The 20464-nt window shown below is 32.3% G+C and overlaps 1 protein-coding gene across 2 annotated transcripts in view; it reads right to left on the bottom strand.

Moving 5' to 3' along the window:
* CALCRL (calcitonin receptor like receptor) overlaps window positions 1-20464 on the bottom strand; it is a 103719-nt gene that overhangs the window by 32209 nt on the left and 51046 nt on the right. For both annotated transcript variants that reach the window (XM_003823512.5, XM_003823511.5), the window contains 7 exons: window positions 10126-10216; window positions 9789-9953; window positions 7949-8035; window positions 5580-5712; window positions 3079-3189; window positions 2866-2978; window positions 1344-1435 (listed from right to left, as the gene is read on the bottom strand). In XM_003823512.5, the coding sequence (XP_003823560.3) occupies window positions 1344-1435; window positions 2866-2978; window positions 3079-3189; window positions 5580-5712; window positions 7949-8032 (533 nt within the window). In that variant the 5' untranslated portion in view covers window positions 8033-8035; window positions 9789-9953; window positions 10126-10216. The remainder of the gene's footprint in view (window positions 1-1343; window positions 1436-2865; window positions 2979-3078; window positions 3190-5579; window positions 5713-7948; window positions 8036-9788; window positions 9954-10125; window positions 10217-20464) is intronic.

The following is a 20464-nucleotide window of genomic DNA, read 5'->3' on the forward strand; positions in this document are numbered from 1 at the left end:
TGGGAAAAGTTATAGTTGAAAATGTCCATTGCAGTGTTTTTTAATTGAAAAAATGAAAGCAATGTTAATGGTCAAAAATAGAGAATTTATAATAACAACTTTTGTACACCTACTAAATGAAAAATTATTTAGCTGCTCAAATGATTGTTTAAAAACTGTTCAGTAACATATAAAGTGCTAATTATAAAATGCTGTTATAAAAATAGTTAAAATATTTTAAATACTGTAATTAAAACTGTAGAAACAATATGAAATAAAACTAGAAAAATGTAAGAAATTGCTTAATAGGGTATTAAAATTATAGGTATATATATATATCTTCTTTGTTTAAAATTAGTAGAAGAAGGAAGTTGGAGGAAGAAGGAGGGGTAGGAAGAGGAATAAGAGAAGAGGAGGAGGAGGAGGAAGAAGAAGAACAAGAAGAAGGAGAAGAAGAAAGAAGAAAGAGAAGGAGGAGGAGGAAAAAGAAGAACAAGAAGAAGGAGAAGAAGAAAGAAAGAGAAGGAGGAGGAGGAGGAAAAAGAAGAACAAGAAGAAGGAGAAGGAGAAGAAGAAAGAAGAAAGAGAAGGAGCAGCGGTGGCAGTGGCAGCCACAGGAGCAGAAGGAGCAGAAGATGACTACAATGCGATGAAGATACAATGAAACATAGCTACTTACTCTTGTCACGCTGAATTCTATGATTATATATATGCTGATGATCAAAGTTATGAAAATCATGTGAAGGGATAAAATAATGCATGCATGACTTAGAATTTAACTTTCTATAAATTTAAAATTGGTTGTTGATTGCTTTGTTCAAAAAATTGGAGCTGACTCTTCCTCCTCAAAACGGAGTGAATTACAAGTAAAATTGAAAGTACAATTAAACCTTTTTAATGATGACCCTCCAAACGAGGAAAAACCCTAAACAAAGTGTATTTAGATTATATTTTTGATGATATATGTTAAATGCCTTTGCTATTATTTGCACAAAATTCCGGTTTCTAAAATGGACACTTATTCTGTTATTAAAATTGTCCGAAAGCTAAACACACAATTAAGAAGGCCTATACTATTTAACAGTTCCCAAAGCAAATACAGTTAGGTTTATATATTAGTTTGGACTCCCTTCTTATTATATGTCTTCACTTTTATATGCCTACTAATTTTGTAAAATTCAGGTTAAGATATTTCATCAGTCTACATATTTTACAAAGCTAAGATCAACTTATTTCAACTTATTTTAAGCATTATAAATCATCTATATTGGTATATTTTGTCAGACATGATGTAAATATGCACATGATGGGGCATTCACCCAAGACATCTAGTAATTTTCTTAAAATATTTTAAATTTACTTACTTGAAATAAAAGAATATGCCAAGCGAGATAAGCAGTGATGCAATAGACAATCCGTGTCCAATTATGGTCAGGTAAAACAAATTTAGTGCAGTCTGTAATTTGTATAAACAAAAAAATTTGGTTCATATCAATACTATAAGTATCTATAATCCTACACATGCAGAAGTTCAAATTCAGTTGAATAAACTATATTTTTAGAAATATGTGATCTGATAGCCTTACAATGATGAGTTTGCAAACCAATAAATACTTGAATGTGTCTGGAATGAAAAATATCTATCCAGTGAAATTATCAAAATTTATAAGTTGTATGCCTTTTTATTTTTTTAATAATTTTTTTAAAAATTAGAAGTCAAATATTAAATCTATGAGGCAAAACTTTTATTGATCTAGATTATATACTATATGAAACTAGTATTTTATATTTTGTGCACCTTCAAACAAATGCTACGTGATGATTTGTTTTGTTCAGATGTAAATGCCAGATAAAGGTTTATTTTCAAACTGAGTTTCTTTTTCCTTTGACAAATTTGAAGCTCAGAGACAAATCTCAATTTGTTAACTTAGAAGATTCTATGATCTGTACAAATGTGTTCTTTCTCATGGTTTTCACTTTTTTATTTTTATTTGTCTGCATTCCATTTATTTGTAACCTACCACTTTATTGTGTATTTGTATAATTCTCTTCCAATTCTTACCTGAATAAGCTGGGAATATGTTATTTATAAACATAATGATAGCTGGTAGTTATCAAGAGCTTACTATATGCTAATCTTTTAAGTATTTCCCTTGTGTTAAATCAATCCTTATGAAAATAATGAGGATGGAATCTATTCTTACCCTCATTTCATATATGAGGGGACTGAAGCAGAGAGATGTAAAATGGCTTTTTCAAGGTCAAACAGCTGGTAAGAAGTAGAAATAAGAAATCAGGTTTTAGGACTCACAGTTGTAATCACTGTGATAAACTGCCTCTATTACAAACACATGCAAATACATGCAAGTGTTTTCTATCGAAGCTATATTATAGTGCCAAACTGTAATTAACCTTGACTCCAATGTGTAGTGTTTAAGGATGCGATAGTTAGTGCGAGTAACCTAAGAGCCAGTCAGAATGAGATCCTTCTGCTGAGGGAGAGACAGGACTCTTTAAACCCTGCTGGGCTTATCCTGTTTACTTGAGCACAGTTTCAGAGGTCATTCTAGAAATTCCACCGCAAATGGAAGACTTTCCTTTTCTTACACTTTTAAGGTATGTTTTCTTTGGAAAATTTGAAACCCCAATACTGAAACATTGACTTGTAAATTACACTATTACCTAAAAGGATTGCTTTTTCAGTGTAATGACAAAATCAATAATAATTTTTTCCACGGATATATTTCTTCTTTATTCTTCTCAAATTATATTATGAAAAGACTTTATAAGGGAATGGAATAATTATTTTCTTCAATACAATATTGGACAAAGGAGCTGTTTAAACAGATACTGTAAGTTAAATTTCAATTCAGAATTATGACATACCTTCACTTTCTCGTGGGTGTTAACATTACACTGGGTATAATTTGTCCATGTTCTGTTGCTTGCTGGATGTCTAAACCAGTTTCCATCTTGGTCACAGATCTTTGTAACTTTTTCTTTAAAATTAAAAAAAAAAAAGGGAAAACAGGAATTTAATTAACCTAGGATTTATTAAATAGATGTCAAGGAGATATGTAGATACATTTCTGCTTTTACCTGATGGATCAAAGTCCTGAAAGTAATCAGGGCAGAGCTGCATTGATTCAGTTCCTGCTGCAACATCGTTCCAGCAGAGCCATCCATCCCAGGTTCTGTTGCAGTAAACGCCTTAGTGGGGAAATAATAATTAGGGATGATTAAATCCTTCCACTTATACATGAAGACATAGTTTTAAAAGTGGTTTCACACTGATGTGGAGTAAAGGCTATCTACTGAAAATGCAGACATTATATAAAAATCTATATATAGAAATTATTTGGCTTCCCACCAAGTAATATTATAATAATTTCTCAATTAAATTCTAAATTAAATTTAAAAATATCTAAATATATAAAGTTTAGATTTAATTTTAATTGTCAAAGGTAGCTATTTGTTTAATAAATCAAATGGTCTTTGCTAGTTGTCCTTAGCCATAATGTAGTGATTAGCGTCCCTATGCTTAAAATAAGAAAACAATGGGAAATTAGAAACATGTTTAATTTTAGAAACTATATGCTTAGGGCAAGGTGTTAGTATTTTCTGAAGCAAGCCAATAAATATTCCAATATTTCCTATTATACCATTGTAACCCTGAAAGATACTTATTTAGGCCCCTCCACCAAATTCTGGCTCTTCATTCCTTTTCTTTTCAAATAAGGTAGAATGTTCAATAATCTCACATTTTTCTCCATAATTAAATAAAGAACTTCTTACATTAAAATATATAAAGTTTTTTTAAGGCGTAGGTAAATTAACCAACCAATGTTCTAATGTTGTAACAGTCTATAATTTAAAAAGTAATTTTCTTTTTTTTTTTTTTGAGACTGAGTCTTGCTCTGTCGCCAGCTGGAGTGCAGTGGTGTGATCTCGGCTCACTGCAACCTCCACCTCCCAGGTTCAAGTGATTCTCCTGCCTCAGCCTCCCAAGTGGCTGGGACTACAGGTGCCCGCCACTGCGCCCAGCTAATTTTTGTATTTTTAGTAGGGAAGAGGTTTCACCATGTTGGCCAGGATGGTCTCAATCTCTTGACCTCTTGATCCGCCCTCCTCGGCCTCCCAAAGTGCTGAGATTACAGGTGTGAGCCACCACACCTGGCCCAAAAGTAATTTTCTAACTTGTCAGATAGAGATAGAACCTTGATTGCTGCATGAGATGTTTATTGTTTTTAACAGATTTGCAAGGCAATATCGGCATTTATCTAGCCCTCATGAAAATAGAACAAAATTCTGATGGCCTGTAAGTTCAAGTAAATTGAACTAAAAACCAACAAAATTTTAATGTTTCCCCAGATAATGTTTTCTGCTATGTCATTTTTCGGACAATTATTTAAATAGTTTGAATCCATATATTTCTAGATAAAATACATTTTATGGCCTATTAGAAAAAAATTTCTTGATGTAGTTTTAGAAAGCATCTCAGATATGTCCGTATCACAGCTCCAAAAGTATCTAATTCACTACAGCATTGGTAATGTGATAGAGTGCAAGGTCCAGAATTTTTGAAATTGTGTTTTATGGCATTTGAGTGAGATCTAAGTAGGTATTCCATGAAAAAAGTTTCGCTGGTCAAATGGATTTTAGAGACACAAAGTTGAAATAAAAATAGCTCTTTATTGCAGGACTTTCTAGAGTATTTAAAATTACAAAGTACATTATGAAACTTCAAGAAGGTGTATTATGCAATGATTCCAAACTTCTCTTACCACAGAATACTTTTATTATGAAACTTTACAAAGATATTCCTATTGTTCAACAATTAAATTTAAAATCTACTTTTACATAATATACAGCAAGAAGGCTTGGAAGGGTTTCAAAGTTAAAAATATCTAAAGAGTGTTAAATTTTATTTTACTGTAAGTTTTACATTTGATATTTTGAAGATAACCCTTTCTTTAAGGTTGCCAGGTAAAATATAGGACCTGTTTTTGTTATTGCTTTATCTGGCAACTCTGCTTGTGCTACTCATCTTTTATCTTCAGAATCTAGTCAAGTATCTGGTGCTTAGCAGGCTCTCAATGAATGTTACCCAAAAAAGCAAAAGAATATCTTAATGCAAACAGAAGCACTTAGATTTCATTAACTTTGCCACCAAATGTACTATGCAAAGTGTGTGTGTTATGAAAAACAACACTTTTGTATTCATTATATTATTATGCAACCTCCTGTCAAGCAGGTTGTTAAAAAAAAAAAAGAAATACACAATTACATAAACTGAAAAAGTCAACTGTCATTAAGATTTGTGTTTTTGTGTTAATATTAATACTTATTTGATTTAAATATCTTTGTACCATAAAAAGAATCATACTAAAAAGATCACTGTCACATATTTTTATTGTTTTTAAAAAGCGATATAACATGATGTCATAAAATGTTCTTCAAACATAATTAAAACTGCACATATACAAAAAGGTAGCAATCTATTTTTAATAATGGACCTAAAGCACTTATAATGATATAATGGGAGTAGTTTTCTTTTAAAAATATGTCAAATGCATTTACAACTAAGTAGCCATGCTTACCTTCTGCTTGTTGAATGGGGTCTTGCATAATCTTTTGGTAACATTCATATTGAGCTGTCATGATTTTATTTCTAGTAACTCCCAACTGAATTGAGTCCTCAGGACTCTCTTCTAATTCTGCTGTAACAAGAATCTAAGGGATTAAAAAAACAACAACATCAACTTCATGAAAAGGATTATGAAAATGTGTTTGTCAAAGGCAGTCTGTCACAGTAGAAAACAGCAAGTGTGGTGATGTACTGGAAGATAAACTGGCTCTCTAGGGAAAAACCCCCAATTTGTAGTGTTTGCTATTTCCATGGTATAAATATCCCCACCATGTCCAATTTCAAAACACCAACAAGATGTCACCATTGGCAGAGTGGGAAACCACAGTTGGTTCTCAGAAGCCTGTGGTAGCCAGCTCCAGGACATTCCTTAATATGTGTTTTGGAATGTAGACAGAGATGTCTTCCAATCTGACCCGAATGTTTTTCCTGGCTCTATGAATGAAGGCAAGATATTGTCTGTCCCCTCCCCCAAAGCCTCTGCTTCCTTATTGTAAAATAGTATAAAATAGCATCAAGATAACAGAGGAGACGTATCTGGCACATGGAAGTACTTACAATGTATTGCCATTGTCATGATATTTTGATAATCAAAATAATGGCAACATCATTTATGATGTTGGTAAATAGAAATTTTTCTTGTATGCACATCAGTAATGTTTTTGGACAAGTTATATACTTATTTTCTTCCAATATAGTAGCACTATTTTAAGCTTCAATTCTACTTTAGTTTCCACGTGACTTTTTTTCTGATTTATAATATGAAGCCCGAATAGACCTCTTTTTAACACTTTTAGCAGTAATTGTTGCATAATTTCTATTAACTATATCCCATAAGCTGTTATCTTCCTATCCTTCCTTTGCCTCCTCATTGTAGTATTTCTTTTTTCTAGCAGGAAGTTGAATTTAGTAAAGTCAAAATGACATTCCCTCACTGGGTAGCACCTCTCAAGCTCAAGTTTTACCATTGTGTGACCACCATTTAACAATAACTCTTTCATTCCTTTGTTGTTTTAATTTCCAAATAAAGATTTATGCAGTGGTAGTGCTACACAAGTAATACATGGAAATGTAGAACATAAAGAAAATTAATATATTTGAAAAGCACGTAACTCCTGTTCTTCCCAAAAAGTCCATAAAATTGCAAAAATCCATATGATTTTTTTCCCTACTTGGAACACAGACTCTGATTTGTACACGATCTTACATGAGTTCAAGAGGAAGAGTCACAATTTCTTAATTACAATAATCAGTTGCTAATCTGTTACAGAATTACCTGCAGGAAAGTAATGTTCTATGCAGCTCGCTCAGTGGAGGGTGTGAGCTTAAGTCAACTTAAAGATACCATCTAAGAAGTGCAGGATTTGGACTGCTCCTAGACTTGGAAATATTTGCTCCTAGACTTGAAAATGTTTTCAAATACAAATGCGGACAGGAATGTAGTCTTGTTTTTTTGTTTTTTGTTTTTTTCTCGTTTAGGTTTTCTCTATTCTCCCAAGTTTCTTTGTTTCCATCTTTGTGGTGTTTGCTTGGAAACACCTCAAGAAAATTCTTAGCTGCCACAGGATTAGATGAGAGTATGTCTCTTGGTTTTTCATGTTTATAATGAGATAAGAGCACAGTCACTGTTTTATTTTGAGGTAGAGAAAAACATGGGTGATTCATTACTATAATTAAACATAAAATTAAGTGTATGAAGTATGTGACTCCTCCAGCAGAGCAATTGAGTTTTTGTCTTATTTGCCTACCTTCCACCTTGGGCCCCATATCCCCATTGTATACATGTAGAGGGGCAGATGAGTGTGCAGACTTATGCACACACTTGCCTCAAATTTAACATCAATGTCTGCTAATTTGAATGAATGATTGAGGAAATTAATTTAAAACAAAGTGTATGGTTCTAAATTGCCTTGCAATCAAGATATGTCAATCAACTGGCAGAATGGGAGAAACATCAATGAGAGAATCATTTTTTAACAGATCTAACTCTGAATCACAATTCTGGTTGAAAATATTTTCTCTACTATGTACAACATGTACCATAGAGTCATTCCATTTTTTTTCAATCTCTGATTACTTTCCTCTGGTGTCTTATGCATGTGTGTATTCATCTTTCCCATTCTGATCCCCTCCAATTCCTTCTCACTCTATACCTGTTATAGGACTAAAAGCATACACCAAATGAAAACACATTATTGCTGTATCAATTGGATATAAAAATGTAACTAATTTCTGTATCTAGTAACTTCATTAATATTCTTTATCAATTATAGGTATACTGGAAGCAATAACAGACATAATCATATATATTTTTATGCTTACCATAAAAAAAGGCAAGAGAACCAGAAAATACAGGGTACACTTTTTCTCCATCATTAAGCCAAAATGAAATATGCTGTATAACATAAACTGCAACAGAAAATAAAAGAAATATAATTCATCAATATTTATGAAATAAATGCAGGTGATTCTCAACAGAAAATTTATTTTAAAACTACACAATAATTCAATAATTTTACTTTAAAGATTTGATAAATCATTTTTTTAAGACAACGTCTCACTCTGTCACCAAGGCCTAGTGCAGTGCCACAATCTTGGCTCACTGCAGCCTGGACTTCCCGAGTTCAAGCGATCCTCCCTCCTCAGCCTCCCAAGTAGATGGATTACAGGTGAGCGCCACCACACCCAGCTAATTTTTGTATTTATAGTAGAGATGGGGTTTCACCATGTTGGCCAGGATTACAAGTGCGAGCCACCCTGCCCAGCAGATTAAAATATATTAAAACTGCAAATGTTTAAGAGCATTATGGTGTCAAATGTTTAAGAACATTATGGTGTCAAATGTTAAGGAGCTTATAAATACATTTTAATTTAATTTAATTAGACTTACAAACAGAAAAACTTCTTATAGATAGATAGATAGATAGATAGATAGATAGATAGATGATAGATAGATAGATAGATAAGTAATTAGAAAACAACTTGCATTTTTTGCCTTTACCAAAATTGGGATCAAATTATAAAGGTATTACAATAGAGAGTTTTTCATGGACATAAAAAATTTTGATAGCATATTTTATTATAAAGCTTACCTTTATTTCCTGTAAGTATTAATCTCATTTTCAATTTTCTGACTCTTCAGTAATTTAAGGAAGGAAATTGTTCTCAATTTCTTGAGAATCAACATCTATACATCATTAAAATGTCTTTATAATTTAATAGAAATTATTCTTCACTACTGAAAATCAATTTTTTAAAATTAGGAAATAAAAGATTCCCTAAGTCATCTACATTATTCAAATAAGGTTTCAGGGAGTGAAGAGTATCGAATAAAATATTTGTTTGAATATTTTTAATACTAAGTACAATTCTGAGCTAATGAAAAATGGCCTCTAAAATGCTACCCACTAGCTTCCTAATTCTAAGAGACAAGAAATGCTGGAGTGTTTTTCCAAATGCTTACACCCTGTGAAGTCCAGGAGCAACCTACTCCAACATATTTTCAGGATGTAGCCATAAAATATAATATTCATTTAACTAAATGATATGGTTTGGCTCAATGTCCCCACCTAAATCTCATCTTGTAGCTCACATAATTCCCATGTGTTGTGGGAGGGACCCAGTGGGAGATAAATGAATCATGGAGGTGGGTCTTTCCACTGCTGTTCTCCTGAGAGTGAATAAGGCTCACAAGATCTGATGGATTTAAAAATGGGAGCTTCCCTGCACAAGCTCTCTTCTCTTATCTGCTGCCATGATGTGATGTGCTTTTCACCTTCTGCCATGATTGTGAGGCCTTCCCAGCCACGTGAAACTGTAAGTGCATTAAACCTCTTTCTTTTGTAAATTGCTCAGTCTTGGGTATGTGTTTATCAGCAGCATGAAAGCGGACTAATACACTGAACACACAAACAATATTTTTAAAGGAGAGAAAAAATTTCCGATCAACAGATATTTGCCACTGAACTGTAAGCTTAGATTTAATTTTGTTAGGAAACTAGTAATGATTTTATGACAGGGCTAATTTGGGAAAAATAATTATAAAAACCTTTTTACGTGTTCACAGGTTTTGCTTATTATTTTTCTTATGACATTCAATGACAGCACACTATTAATTGTCACACAGAATTTGTGCCATTGCTAGCCCTCGCCAATGACTCACCTAGAAGTTGTAGCAATCTTGTTTTATAGCAACCTTGTCAAGTTGTGGTTGACAAATTGAAGTTTGCAGCAGTCTTGTCAAGTTGTAGTAGTTTTCTTTTTAGTGGTAGCAATCTTTCGAATATTGTTTTCTATCGGCTAGTATGGGTTTTTATTATTAGACGATCTTGAGAAAAATATAACCAAAATACCATGAATCATTGTATTAATTTTAATAAAAGTAGTGTTGTTGTAGACAGAAAACAATGAATCAGTTTATTTAATTCAGTAATTAATAAGTTAATATTTTAGTTTTTATTACATTTTACCATGAGAAAATTTAATTTCCCAATACTTACATGCACAATTGTCTCCAGACTCAAATCACATTTTCTCTTGGATCATATTTGACATTGTCTTTAAGAATTTCTTAAATTCAGGGGTCAAGACCTGAAATATTGATGAATGTAATAATTTAATATTATGCTAATGACCAAAATTATTTCCATGATAAATTAAAAACTTCAAAGAAAATACTGCTACTAAGATCATATTTTTATTGAACAATTCCAACTTTTAAAAGCCTCTTTTGCTTACAATATATTTGGGTTATTATATAGCATTATGTTCACAGCATGTGATGTTTCAGTATGAATTATAGATCTATATTATGAGAACACACTTGGTCTAGAAATGTACATATTTTCTATGAGTAAATAATTTTTAAAGAGTAATTATGTCATTTTCACTTGAAAAATTGTTGATTTTAGATATTTACATTTTTTTCATAGAATTACTAAAATGTTTTCCTTAGGCATTTATAAGTTAGATAAATATTTCTTTATTTATTGTATCTATAGTCATATAATTCCACAAATCATTCTAAATTATACTGCCTTTAAAAATAAATTTTGTGTTTTAATCTTCTCAGTGGAGCTTTAATTGTTATCAAATATTAATAGCAAGGTGAAAGAAAGTTGTTTTGTTTTTGGTTTTTATTTTTGTACACATTTTTTGTGGAAGAGTTGAAAATAGTTAACAGATACAGTAACTCCTAAAACTCTCCTTATCATATTAATGATAATTTACTAGGATTTCTGTTAACAAAAAATTAAAGCAATTAACAGTTCATTATTAGACAATACTCTTACATGCACATTTCACCTGGAAATGTGATAGGGAATGATACTGGACACTACAGATTTGTTGTGACCATTAAATGATTTTGACTATATTGTGGAGCCCTGAAAGTTCCCAACTCATGGCATACTCTTGGCTAAGTTCTATTTCCCATGCAATTTAATCTAACCTAATGAAATGCCAACCTATTCAGCTTTATTTGTTAGATTAATATAAAAATTTACTTTATAGATTCTATATACAAAATCACTTCTATATTTATGAACAGTATATTTTATTTTAAATTGATTATTTTAAACAATATCACATTCTTTATAATTATGCATTTTGCAAAACTCTATCATTTAATCCATCCCTAAATATAAAAAAGTAATTAATTTTTGTATTCATGGTTTTATATAGGCAAAATTGCTTTTGCAAATCACTGTTTGGTGTTTAACATAGTACCTGACACAACCTGAGTGCTCAAGAAATTTTTGCTAAAGAAATAAGAGATTCAATACTAAATAAATGATTGATTAATAGAGATTTAAGGATTCTTTCTGATGGGCTAATTTCTTTCTCATTGTCTGCACTTTATAAATATATCATACTTTTCTCTATTACTTCTTCTTTTTTTTTTTTTTTTTTTTTTTTGAGAAAGAGTCATGCTCTCGCTCTGTACCCCAAGCTGGAGTGCAGTGGTACGATCTTGGCTCACTGCAATCTCCGCCTTGCAGGTTCAAGAGATTTGCCTGCCTCAGTCTCTCGAATAACTGGTGTTACAGGCGCCCACCACTGCGCCTGGCTAATTTTTGTATTTTTAGTAGAGACAGGGTTTCACCATGTTGGCCAGGCTGGTCTCAAACTCCTGAGCTCAGGTGATCCACCCGCCTCCGCCTCCCAAAGTGCTGGGATTACAAGCGTGAGCCACCGTGCCTTGCCTCTATTACTTCTTTAATAATCACTAGTATGTTTCTTAGTATGAATGAAGATAGATAGTAACAAGTTAATGTGGTAAACTCAACCATTTTATCCCTAAATATGTAGAAACCAATGAAGCAGAGCTCACATTTCTGAAGTTATCACATTTTTCCATCTAGAACTTAAAGTATAATTTATATTAGAAAAGTTACAACAATATCCCAAACCAGCTAAGCATAGCAACTTTTTTTTCAGATATATTTTATTTTAATATTTGGTCATAATTTTGTTACAAATGTTTGTTGTTTTTTATTAGATGGAGAAACTTACATCAATTTTCATTTTTTCAGGATGGTGGGGACACTGGGTAATCTAACTGAATATTTTATTTAAGTAAATTTTAAAGAACTAAAGTATGGCAAAAAGCCTTTTGAATTAAACTATAGTTTGATCTTCCTTTGATTAACTTTATCTACGAATTTATTGGAATGTATGATTATTATTAGTAACGTATTTATTTCCCTTGCAGATATGGTTTCATATCTGATTTATCTTTGCATCCTTTGTGACTGACAGTTAACAAATGTTTACCATATACATGAATGAGTAAATGAATTAAAACATGAACCAGTAAAGTACTTTAGGATCCTAAAGTCACAATCAAGAACACTGATCATAACTACTAATTGTAATTTATTTTATTAGAAAGTTTTAGACAGTGTTTGAATATGTACTGACAATGAAAATTGTTGGGATGTTTCTTATATCTACAAGTCTACTTTCTTACAAAATAAAATCCTGAAAACTATTCAGTTTTGAATTTGTGATTACTTAGATGTTAAATAAACAGTAGTTTTCTGTACTGCATTTGGAAGACATAAAGGTTAAACCACATTTAGGGCATTGTAGTACATATTTAAGATATTAGTAGTTCATATTTTTCTGAATAAAAGTATATATATTTAAATATGCTAGTAACAATGTAAATAAATATTATTCTATGTAAAAATCACGTATGTTTTACGAAATAATTTTTTAATGATTTACACATGAGTCAGGATTAAATTACCTTTAATATGCACATGAACTCCAAATATTGAGGGGCAAAGTGCTTCAAAAGTCATGTCTGAAGGTTTTCCAAACCCCACATATTTGAAACACATTTCATCCAACATTACCATTATTTTTGTTGCTTATCTAATAGGCTTCAAAATCAGATTCCAAAAAGTATCTTAGTGAAATATCTCTTAGTGGTAACTAAATCATCCTGACATCAATAATTAAAAAGTATTCAACTCACAAAATATTTATTAATGCAAATAATTCCACTTTTATAGCTTTCCTTCTTTACCCTATTCCCTAATGATCTGAAAATTGTGCTACTAGGAATAAGGTGGTATTTTTCACTGTGTAAACTTGTGTATTCCTAATCAAGGGGGCAGGTGTATGGCCCCTGGGTTTGTCAAAGATAGAGCAGCAAGTTTAGGTTAGCAGCCATTCAAACACATAATGGGCACCTGTACACTCCATGAGATCTAGCAATGACCAAATCATTTGGTAGTACAATTCACTTGAGTCATCTACTTTGCAAAGGACCTATCAAAGTTTCCTTGCCAGCAGACACATGTGGTGAGAGGTAGTTATGGAGGAATCATCCCTTTCACCAAGAGGTCTCAAATTCCATAATAGATGAATCATGGCAAGGCATGTGCATAATGCCATTGCAAATATAGCTGAAAGTCAACTTAGATAGACTCTCATACTGGGAGATGAAATGATGACATTGTTCTCAGGAGAAGTATGTTTAACTGTAATCCTTGGTTTCAGCTCACTGGTTCTCTGCATACTGCCTCTAATTGGCTGATTCAGCAAGTACTTCTCTCTATATATTTAGCTTTTTCTAAATATATCTTCACTAAAATACAATTGATGCTAGTTAACCAAAGCTGTTAAGCAAATCATTTTTAATCTCTTTCAGATCTTGTTAAATTATTTACTGATAATTGAACTGCATGTTACATCATGAAATATAATAGTTTCCTTTTAATTTTGAGGCCAGACCAAGCAAATAATGAAAAGAGGTCAAGTTAAGTGATTAAGCCAGCCAGAGAATTTTTCCATATGTTCCAAGGTTTGTTTAGTAGGAAAAGAACTTTAGAGTTGTGAAAGCTCTAATTTATACTGTTAAGTAAATTTGTAATCATATTGGCACTGCTAGTTGTTACCGGCATTTTCTCTTCAAGAGCCGCTAGTCTCATAGTTTCTATAAGTACTATTTTATTTTCCTTTTTAAAAATTAAACAAAGTGGTTTATTACTGGAAATGAGATAATTTTCTTTACTATGCAAAAAGAATTTTAAAAGCCCTTTATTTCAAAATGTTTTCCATGCTTTGGCCCCCAACATCTTCCATATTAAAATAAAAATGATATATTTCATCACAAAAAGAACTGTGAAAAATAAAAATGTCTTAAAATCTGAAATACCTTTTGAAATATTACTGCCTAGTCACTCAAAAATTTATGTAACTTACAATTCTGGTTTTATTTCTTAATATATTATACATCTACCAAGACAATTTTCCCAAATACTTAAATTTTAAGAGGGCAATCTTCTTGACATGCAATAGTGTAAAAGCATGTTTTATTGTACATAAGCATTAGAAACCAATGTGACTTAATCAATACTTATAAGAACACAAAAAAACATAAATCCTGAACATGCACCAGTGCCTTGCGAGCCTATTTCTTATTTTCTAAAATGTGTATTATTCCTATACATACTTTCCATTAATTTATGTTTCTTTATAATAATTCTTATTTTTCACTGAGTCACCTAACCCTAATATTGAAAGTGTATGTTCACTCCAACATTAAGAAAAATAATAACCTAATCTTTTGTTTCTGTATTTTTGAAATAACTTCGATTTTTACAGGCTCTAAACCATACTCTGTTTTTCATTTATGTATCCATTCACTAAAAGTTGGCTAACAGAAGTACTTTCTACACATATTTAATTTGCCATAAGGTTCACCCACCTGAACCTTTGTGTGAGCAAAGTTGAGCTATGTCCTATATATTATATTACATGCTTTCCCTTACTTATGGCATATTAAACAAGCTACATATCTCTTGAATCAAAACAAGGAATAAACACTCTACTCCAATCGCAGAGTTCCACACCTGCATGGCAAATGGAAACTTATTTCAATCATTCTACACAATCTAAAAAATGTCAAAGTTCAAGAGCCTGGTTAACTTATTTTTCTCACTGCTTATTTTTGGAAAACCTAAGTCTTTGTGCTAGAATTGTTGTTGCAAGTTACTATCTTTACTTCCAATAGAGTCTTTTTATTATTTATTATTATTTTTTTAGAGACAGGATGTCACTCTGCCCCAGCTGAAGTGCAGTGGTACAATCATAGCTCACTGGTGCCTTGAACTCCTAGTCTCAAGTAATCCTCTCACTTTGGTTCCCCGAATTGTTGGGATTACAGGCTTGAGCTCCTGCACCTGGCCTCCAATAAAGTATGAAAAAGAAATTCCAGTGTAAGGTTTTAGTGCCCACTTCAACCTAGCTTGGAATGTCACTCACACTTTTAATATATAAAGCAGTTAGTGAAACAAAACATAAAGAAGCTTCACTTTCCTGAAGATATGTTACGGATATAAGATTATAACTCAAGCTGTATGTCCTCTTTAGGATGTCATTTGAGTCATGCATTATTTTTTAAGCTATTGAGTGAGCAGGTGCCAAATCACTGATGTAGTAAACACCATGTCCTTAAAGTGTGAGGTTGTGGGCCACCTGCATCAGAATCACCCCCAAAACTTGGTGAAAATGTTAAAATGGCCAGGCCCCACAAAGGACGCTCTGGAACAGAACCTTTTGGAGAAGAATTTAGGAATCTGCATGTTTAGTAAGCACCCAAGTAAATTCTTGGCCTGTTATACTTGGGGAAGCACAATATAAATACTTCATCCTCACTGGGACATGCCGAAACCTGAACACATTTGTATTTCACTGTTTCTAGGTACTAGCCAGACTATTTTAAAAGCAACTATAAAGTATAAATCAAGCAAAATATTCTGCAGTGTTCCCAGGCATTATTAATGTCACAGAACTCCCAAAGCAAGTTATTCAAATATCTATTTTAAAACATACCATGTAATCTTATAATTATTTCTTTATGTGTCTCTGCCATGAGATTGTGAGCACAGTAAGAATAGGGCAGGCAGCATATTCATCTCCGGGGCTACACACCCGAACAAAGGGATCACATAAAGAGGGTATACAGAAAGTGTTTTTAAAGTAGATTGCTTATGAAATAAATTTAATCAAGTTGAAGAAACCTGATGTTTTTAGTTATTCCTAACCCTTTCAAGCCTATTATAATTTTCTGAGTCATAAAAAAGGATCATTGCCTCAATTCTACTCCAAAAATTTCTGATTCAGGTCATCTTGCTTGGGGACCAGGAACAAGCATTTTTTCAAGTTTCCCAGGTGATTTTAATATATAGCTAGGGTTGAGGATACCTGGAATAGATAGAAGATTCATGTGGTAGGCAGAATGATAGGCAGACAAAACTTTCCATGCCCTATTCACCAGAATCTTTGATTACAGCTGTGATTTAGGTTATGGATCTTAAAATAGAATGATTGACCTAGGTTATCTTGAATTATCCAGGTTAGTTTCAAATAATAAATTGAGCTCTTAAAAGAAGAAAAGAAAGGGTGAAGGGTCAAAGAGATGCAGCACAAGGGGAAGCAGAAAAGATGAAAGCCTGAGAAAGAGTTGATTCCTTGTTGCTGACTCTGCTGTGGAGCCCACATGCAAGGACTAGAAAGTGGCCTCAAGCCAGCAAGGAAATGGGGACTTCAGTCCTACAACCACAAGGAATTGAATTCTGCCAACAACCTGAATGAGTATGGAGGCAGGTTCTCCCCCAGAGTCTACAAAAGGGAATGCAGCCCTGCCATTACTTTTATTTTGACCATGTAACACTTGAAACAAAGAAGCAAGCCAAGGCAACAGAACTGACCAATAGAACTGTGAGATAGATAGTAAATAAGTGTTGTTTTAAGTTACTAAATTTATGGTCATTTGGTACAGCTAGGATAGAAAACTAATAAAAATCCTTACCTGACAAAAATTACATTTTTTTTCCATCAAACCAAAGTAGTAACTCTGCTTCCCAACTAGCCAGTCATTCCTCTTAACCTTAACAATACATTCATCCTCCTGCAAGACAATCCCATTAGCTAGAAGTGTTTCTTCTAAGCTGCTTCTAAATTGCTGTGTAATTTTAAGAAAATCAACTCAACTATTTTCTGCTTGGTTTACTCAACTAGATAATGAGTATAAAACTTGATCGTTAATTGAGCTTCCTGTTTTCTGTTGCATACTTATTAGAAGACACACACTAAAGTCAAAGAAACATATCTTTAATGCCAGTTCTTATACACTTAAACTCTCTCAACCGATTTTCTAACCTGAAAATTTGCATAAAAGTAGTGGCTGTTTTTAGAAGGTTAATGTGACCAGTAAATGAGATAATGCTAATCAATGCCTGGCTAAATCAATGTTGCCTATAACTTTTATCATAGCTCATCTTGTCGGATTATTTTAAGTGTTAAATTACATGCTAGATACAAAAAACTTGCTTAATAATAAATACACAATAAGCATTAGCTATTGCTATTTTCTGTATCCCTCTATAATTCTGTTAGTCATGGCAGTAATCATGTTGACTGAACAAACCAGGCAAATCCAGCATGCAAATTGTGACTTGGCCAAAGTCACAAAGATGCTTAGGTCTGACTCCAAGCTCAGAACTCAAGTTTTCTGACCTTAAATTTCTACCCTTTGCCCTGTATCATACTGACTCAGACAATGGAGTTGTTTATTTGCATAAAGTGAAGGACACATTTCTATTTTGCTTATTCAGTTATTTTGCTTAACCACCAGTTTTCTCATTACATGTCACTTGTACTCATCAAACACATTTATACTTTTTCCCAACAATTTCTTCTTTTCATTCCTCTTCTTAGCAATGTCATATTCGATTCTTTTACAAAGCTTACATTAATAAATGGCTTGACAACTCATACTTGCCATTCTGGCAAGGTCCCAAAATAAAAACACATGTACTGTCTCGTTTTCTAGCACTTTAAAAATGCTTTTTAAATGAAGAAAACTTCTTCTAGAAATTAAATTTGTTATCCTACCCTATTTATTGAGCATCTACTTTTACCTAGTTTGGTAGGGTGAAGGTGGTGAGATATGTTAAGATTTCTGCCCTCAATAAAAGTATTTATCAAGTTGGAGAACAGTATTCTACTGCTTTTGAGGCTTACTTCATTGATTTCAAACACTCTCCATGGAACTCATTCATGAGGTTCTAGCAAGGGATGATTTTATCAACATTTAAAACAGGAAATTAGTGTCTTCCTCAGTCCTATCTCTGTCATTCATTGAACCTGGGCAAATTCCATGCCTTCCCAGGTGTTTCCTACTCATCAAACAAAGCATTAGGGTAAAAGGATTAAGCCTTGGGTAAGAGTTCAAAATTTATATGAAAAGAAAAAAATGATTGTTATACAGAAACAGTTTTTACTCCTAGTAACCTAAAGCCAAAATAGCCTTAAAACCAAATCTCTCCTGACACTGTTTTTTGTTGTTGTTGTTGTTGTTGTTGTTTTTCCTGTGGCTCAGGAAGACTTTGTGTATGTCTCCTACTACCTAATAGCTCAGGGGAAAAAGTGGACCATTTGGCTAATTTTTCTCTCATTACATGAGAATTCAGGGAAAACATATCTAGGCCAAAAAAAAATAAAGAAAGAAAAAAATCACTTATCTTGCTCTCACCTCTTCATATACTGCCTCTTTTTAGAGCTATTCTTACTTTTGAAAGGCCATTCAAGAAACGTCTAGTTCTCTCTTCTCCACTGCAGAAAGTCCAAATTAGAAAAGCAAGCACACTTCTTCATTAGCCCCCTTTCCAGATGTCTCAGAATGGAATCTGGTAAGTTCATGTACCCTAAGCTAAACTTATTACCATCATCATTGGAACAGGCTTAATGCTCACAGGACTAGAAATTAACATTTTCTGAATTTTGGCTACATTGAGTTTTTATCTTCTTTGCATTTAAGAGAAAATCACTAAGCCAAGACTTTTAAATATACAGAGTAACAGAAATTATAAGACACATTAAAAAATGATTCAACAATGTCTAAACTCAACAAAGTAATTTAAAAAAAGAAAATTATTATATTTAAGCCATTAAATTCCTGTGGATGACCTGGTATAGAAATTGCCAATTTTTAAAAGTCATCAAAAACTCTCATGAAAACTTCTAGAAAGTATTTTATTTTTGAAGAGATGCCTAAATTTAATTGTAACTATTAAAATCCACATTAAAATCCATATATAAGGAAGTATATATTGTTAATATCGTCTCACTGGTTAATGATACAGTTTTTCTTTTTCCAAAGAGATACTGAAATTTTTAAAGTAGTATCCAACTGATATTTAATAATTCACATAATGAAGGGATGATGTCTAATACCAGTTACAAGTAGAAACAGTAGTTGTACTGGTTATAAATATGAGTTAGACTTCTTGTTTTTAAAATCCAACTCAGTCACACACTAGCAAATTAAACAACTTCTTTAAGAATAGTTTTCTTTTCTGCAAAATAACTCCTACACCAGAAAGCTACTGTAAAATAAAATTAGATAATATAAACTTCTTAGAATGCACTAAATATGACTTATTATACCACATTAAAATTTTTGTAAATATAAGTAAGCTTATTATACATATTTTCATTTATTTGCCGTAATTTCAATAACACTGTATGTGGAAAACTGACTGTATTTCAAGGTGGTGGTCACATGCATCTTGAGTTTTTTTTTCTATCTTCTGCAGAAATAATGTGGTTGTTTTTTATTCTGTCATTTAAGTAGTTATGAAAATATCAAATAAAGTGAATTATAAGTATATTCCCAGATAGGATATCAATCTAGTTAATATGACTGCACAATTACTAATACTGAGCCTATATATAACCCAAAGCTCTAGCAAATTTTTTATAACATTGTAATCAAATATGGACTTCTTAAAGAATATAATGCTAAGCCAATTAAAAATAAGACATAAAACCTCCCAAATTTTACTTTATTTTTTTGTTTTTTATTTGTATAAATTTAAGGGTTATAAGTGCACTTGTATTGCATGAATATAGTGCGTAGTTGTGAAGTCTGGGCTTTTAGTGTAACCATCACCTGAATAGTATACATTGTACCCATTAAATAATTTCTTATCCCTCACCCCAGCTACAACCCTCCCACCCTTCTAAACCACCAAAGTTTATTATTCCACCCTCTATGTCTTTGTGTGTACATTGTTTAGCTCCCGCTTATAAGTCAGAACATACAGTATTTGACTTTTTGAGTTGTTTCACTTATTTTAAATTGGTTATAATAGCCTTTCCTAACACTGTACTGGAACAACAAAAGAAAACATTGACCCTATGCTTACTTGCTTATTTAATGAACATTCCAGATTGAACAGTTGAATAACTATTAAAGAGAGATAATTTTGTGATTAAGTTTGGGACTTCACTTTGCACTGTAATGTACTTACTCACGGG

The sequence above is a fragment of the Pan paniscus genome, chromosome 13 (genome assembly GCF_029289425.2).
Source record: "Pan paniscus chromosome 13, NHGRI_mPanPan1-v2.0_pri, whole genome shotgun sequence".
NCBI lineage: Eukaryota > Metazoa > Chordata > Mammalia > Primates > Hominidae > Pan > Pan paniscus.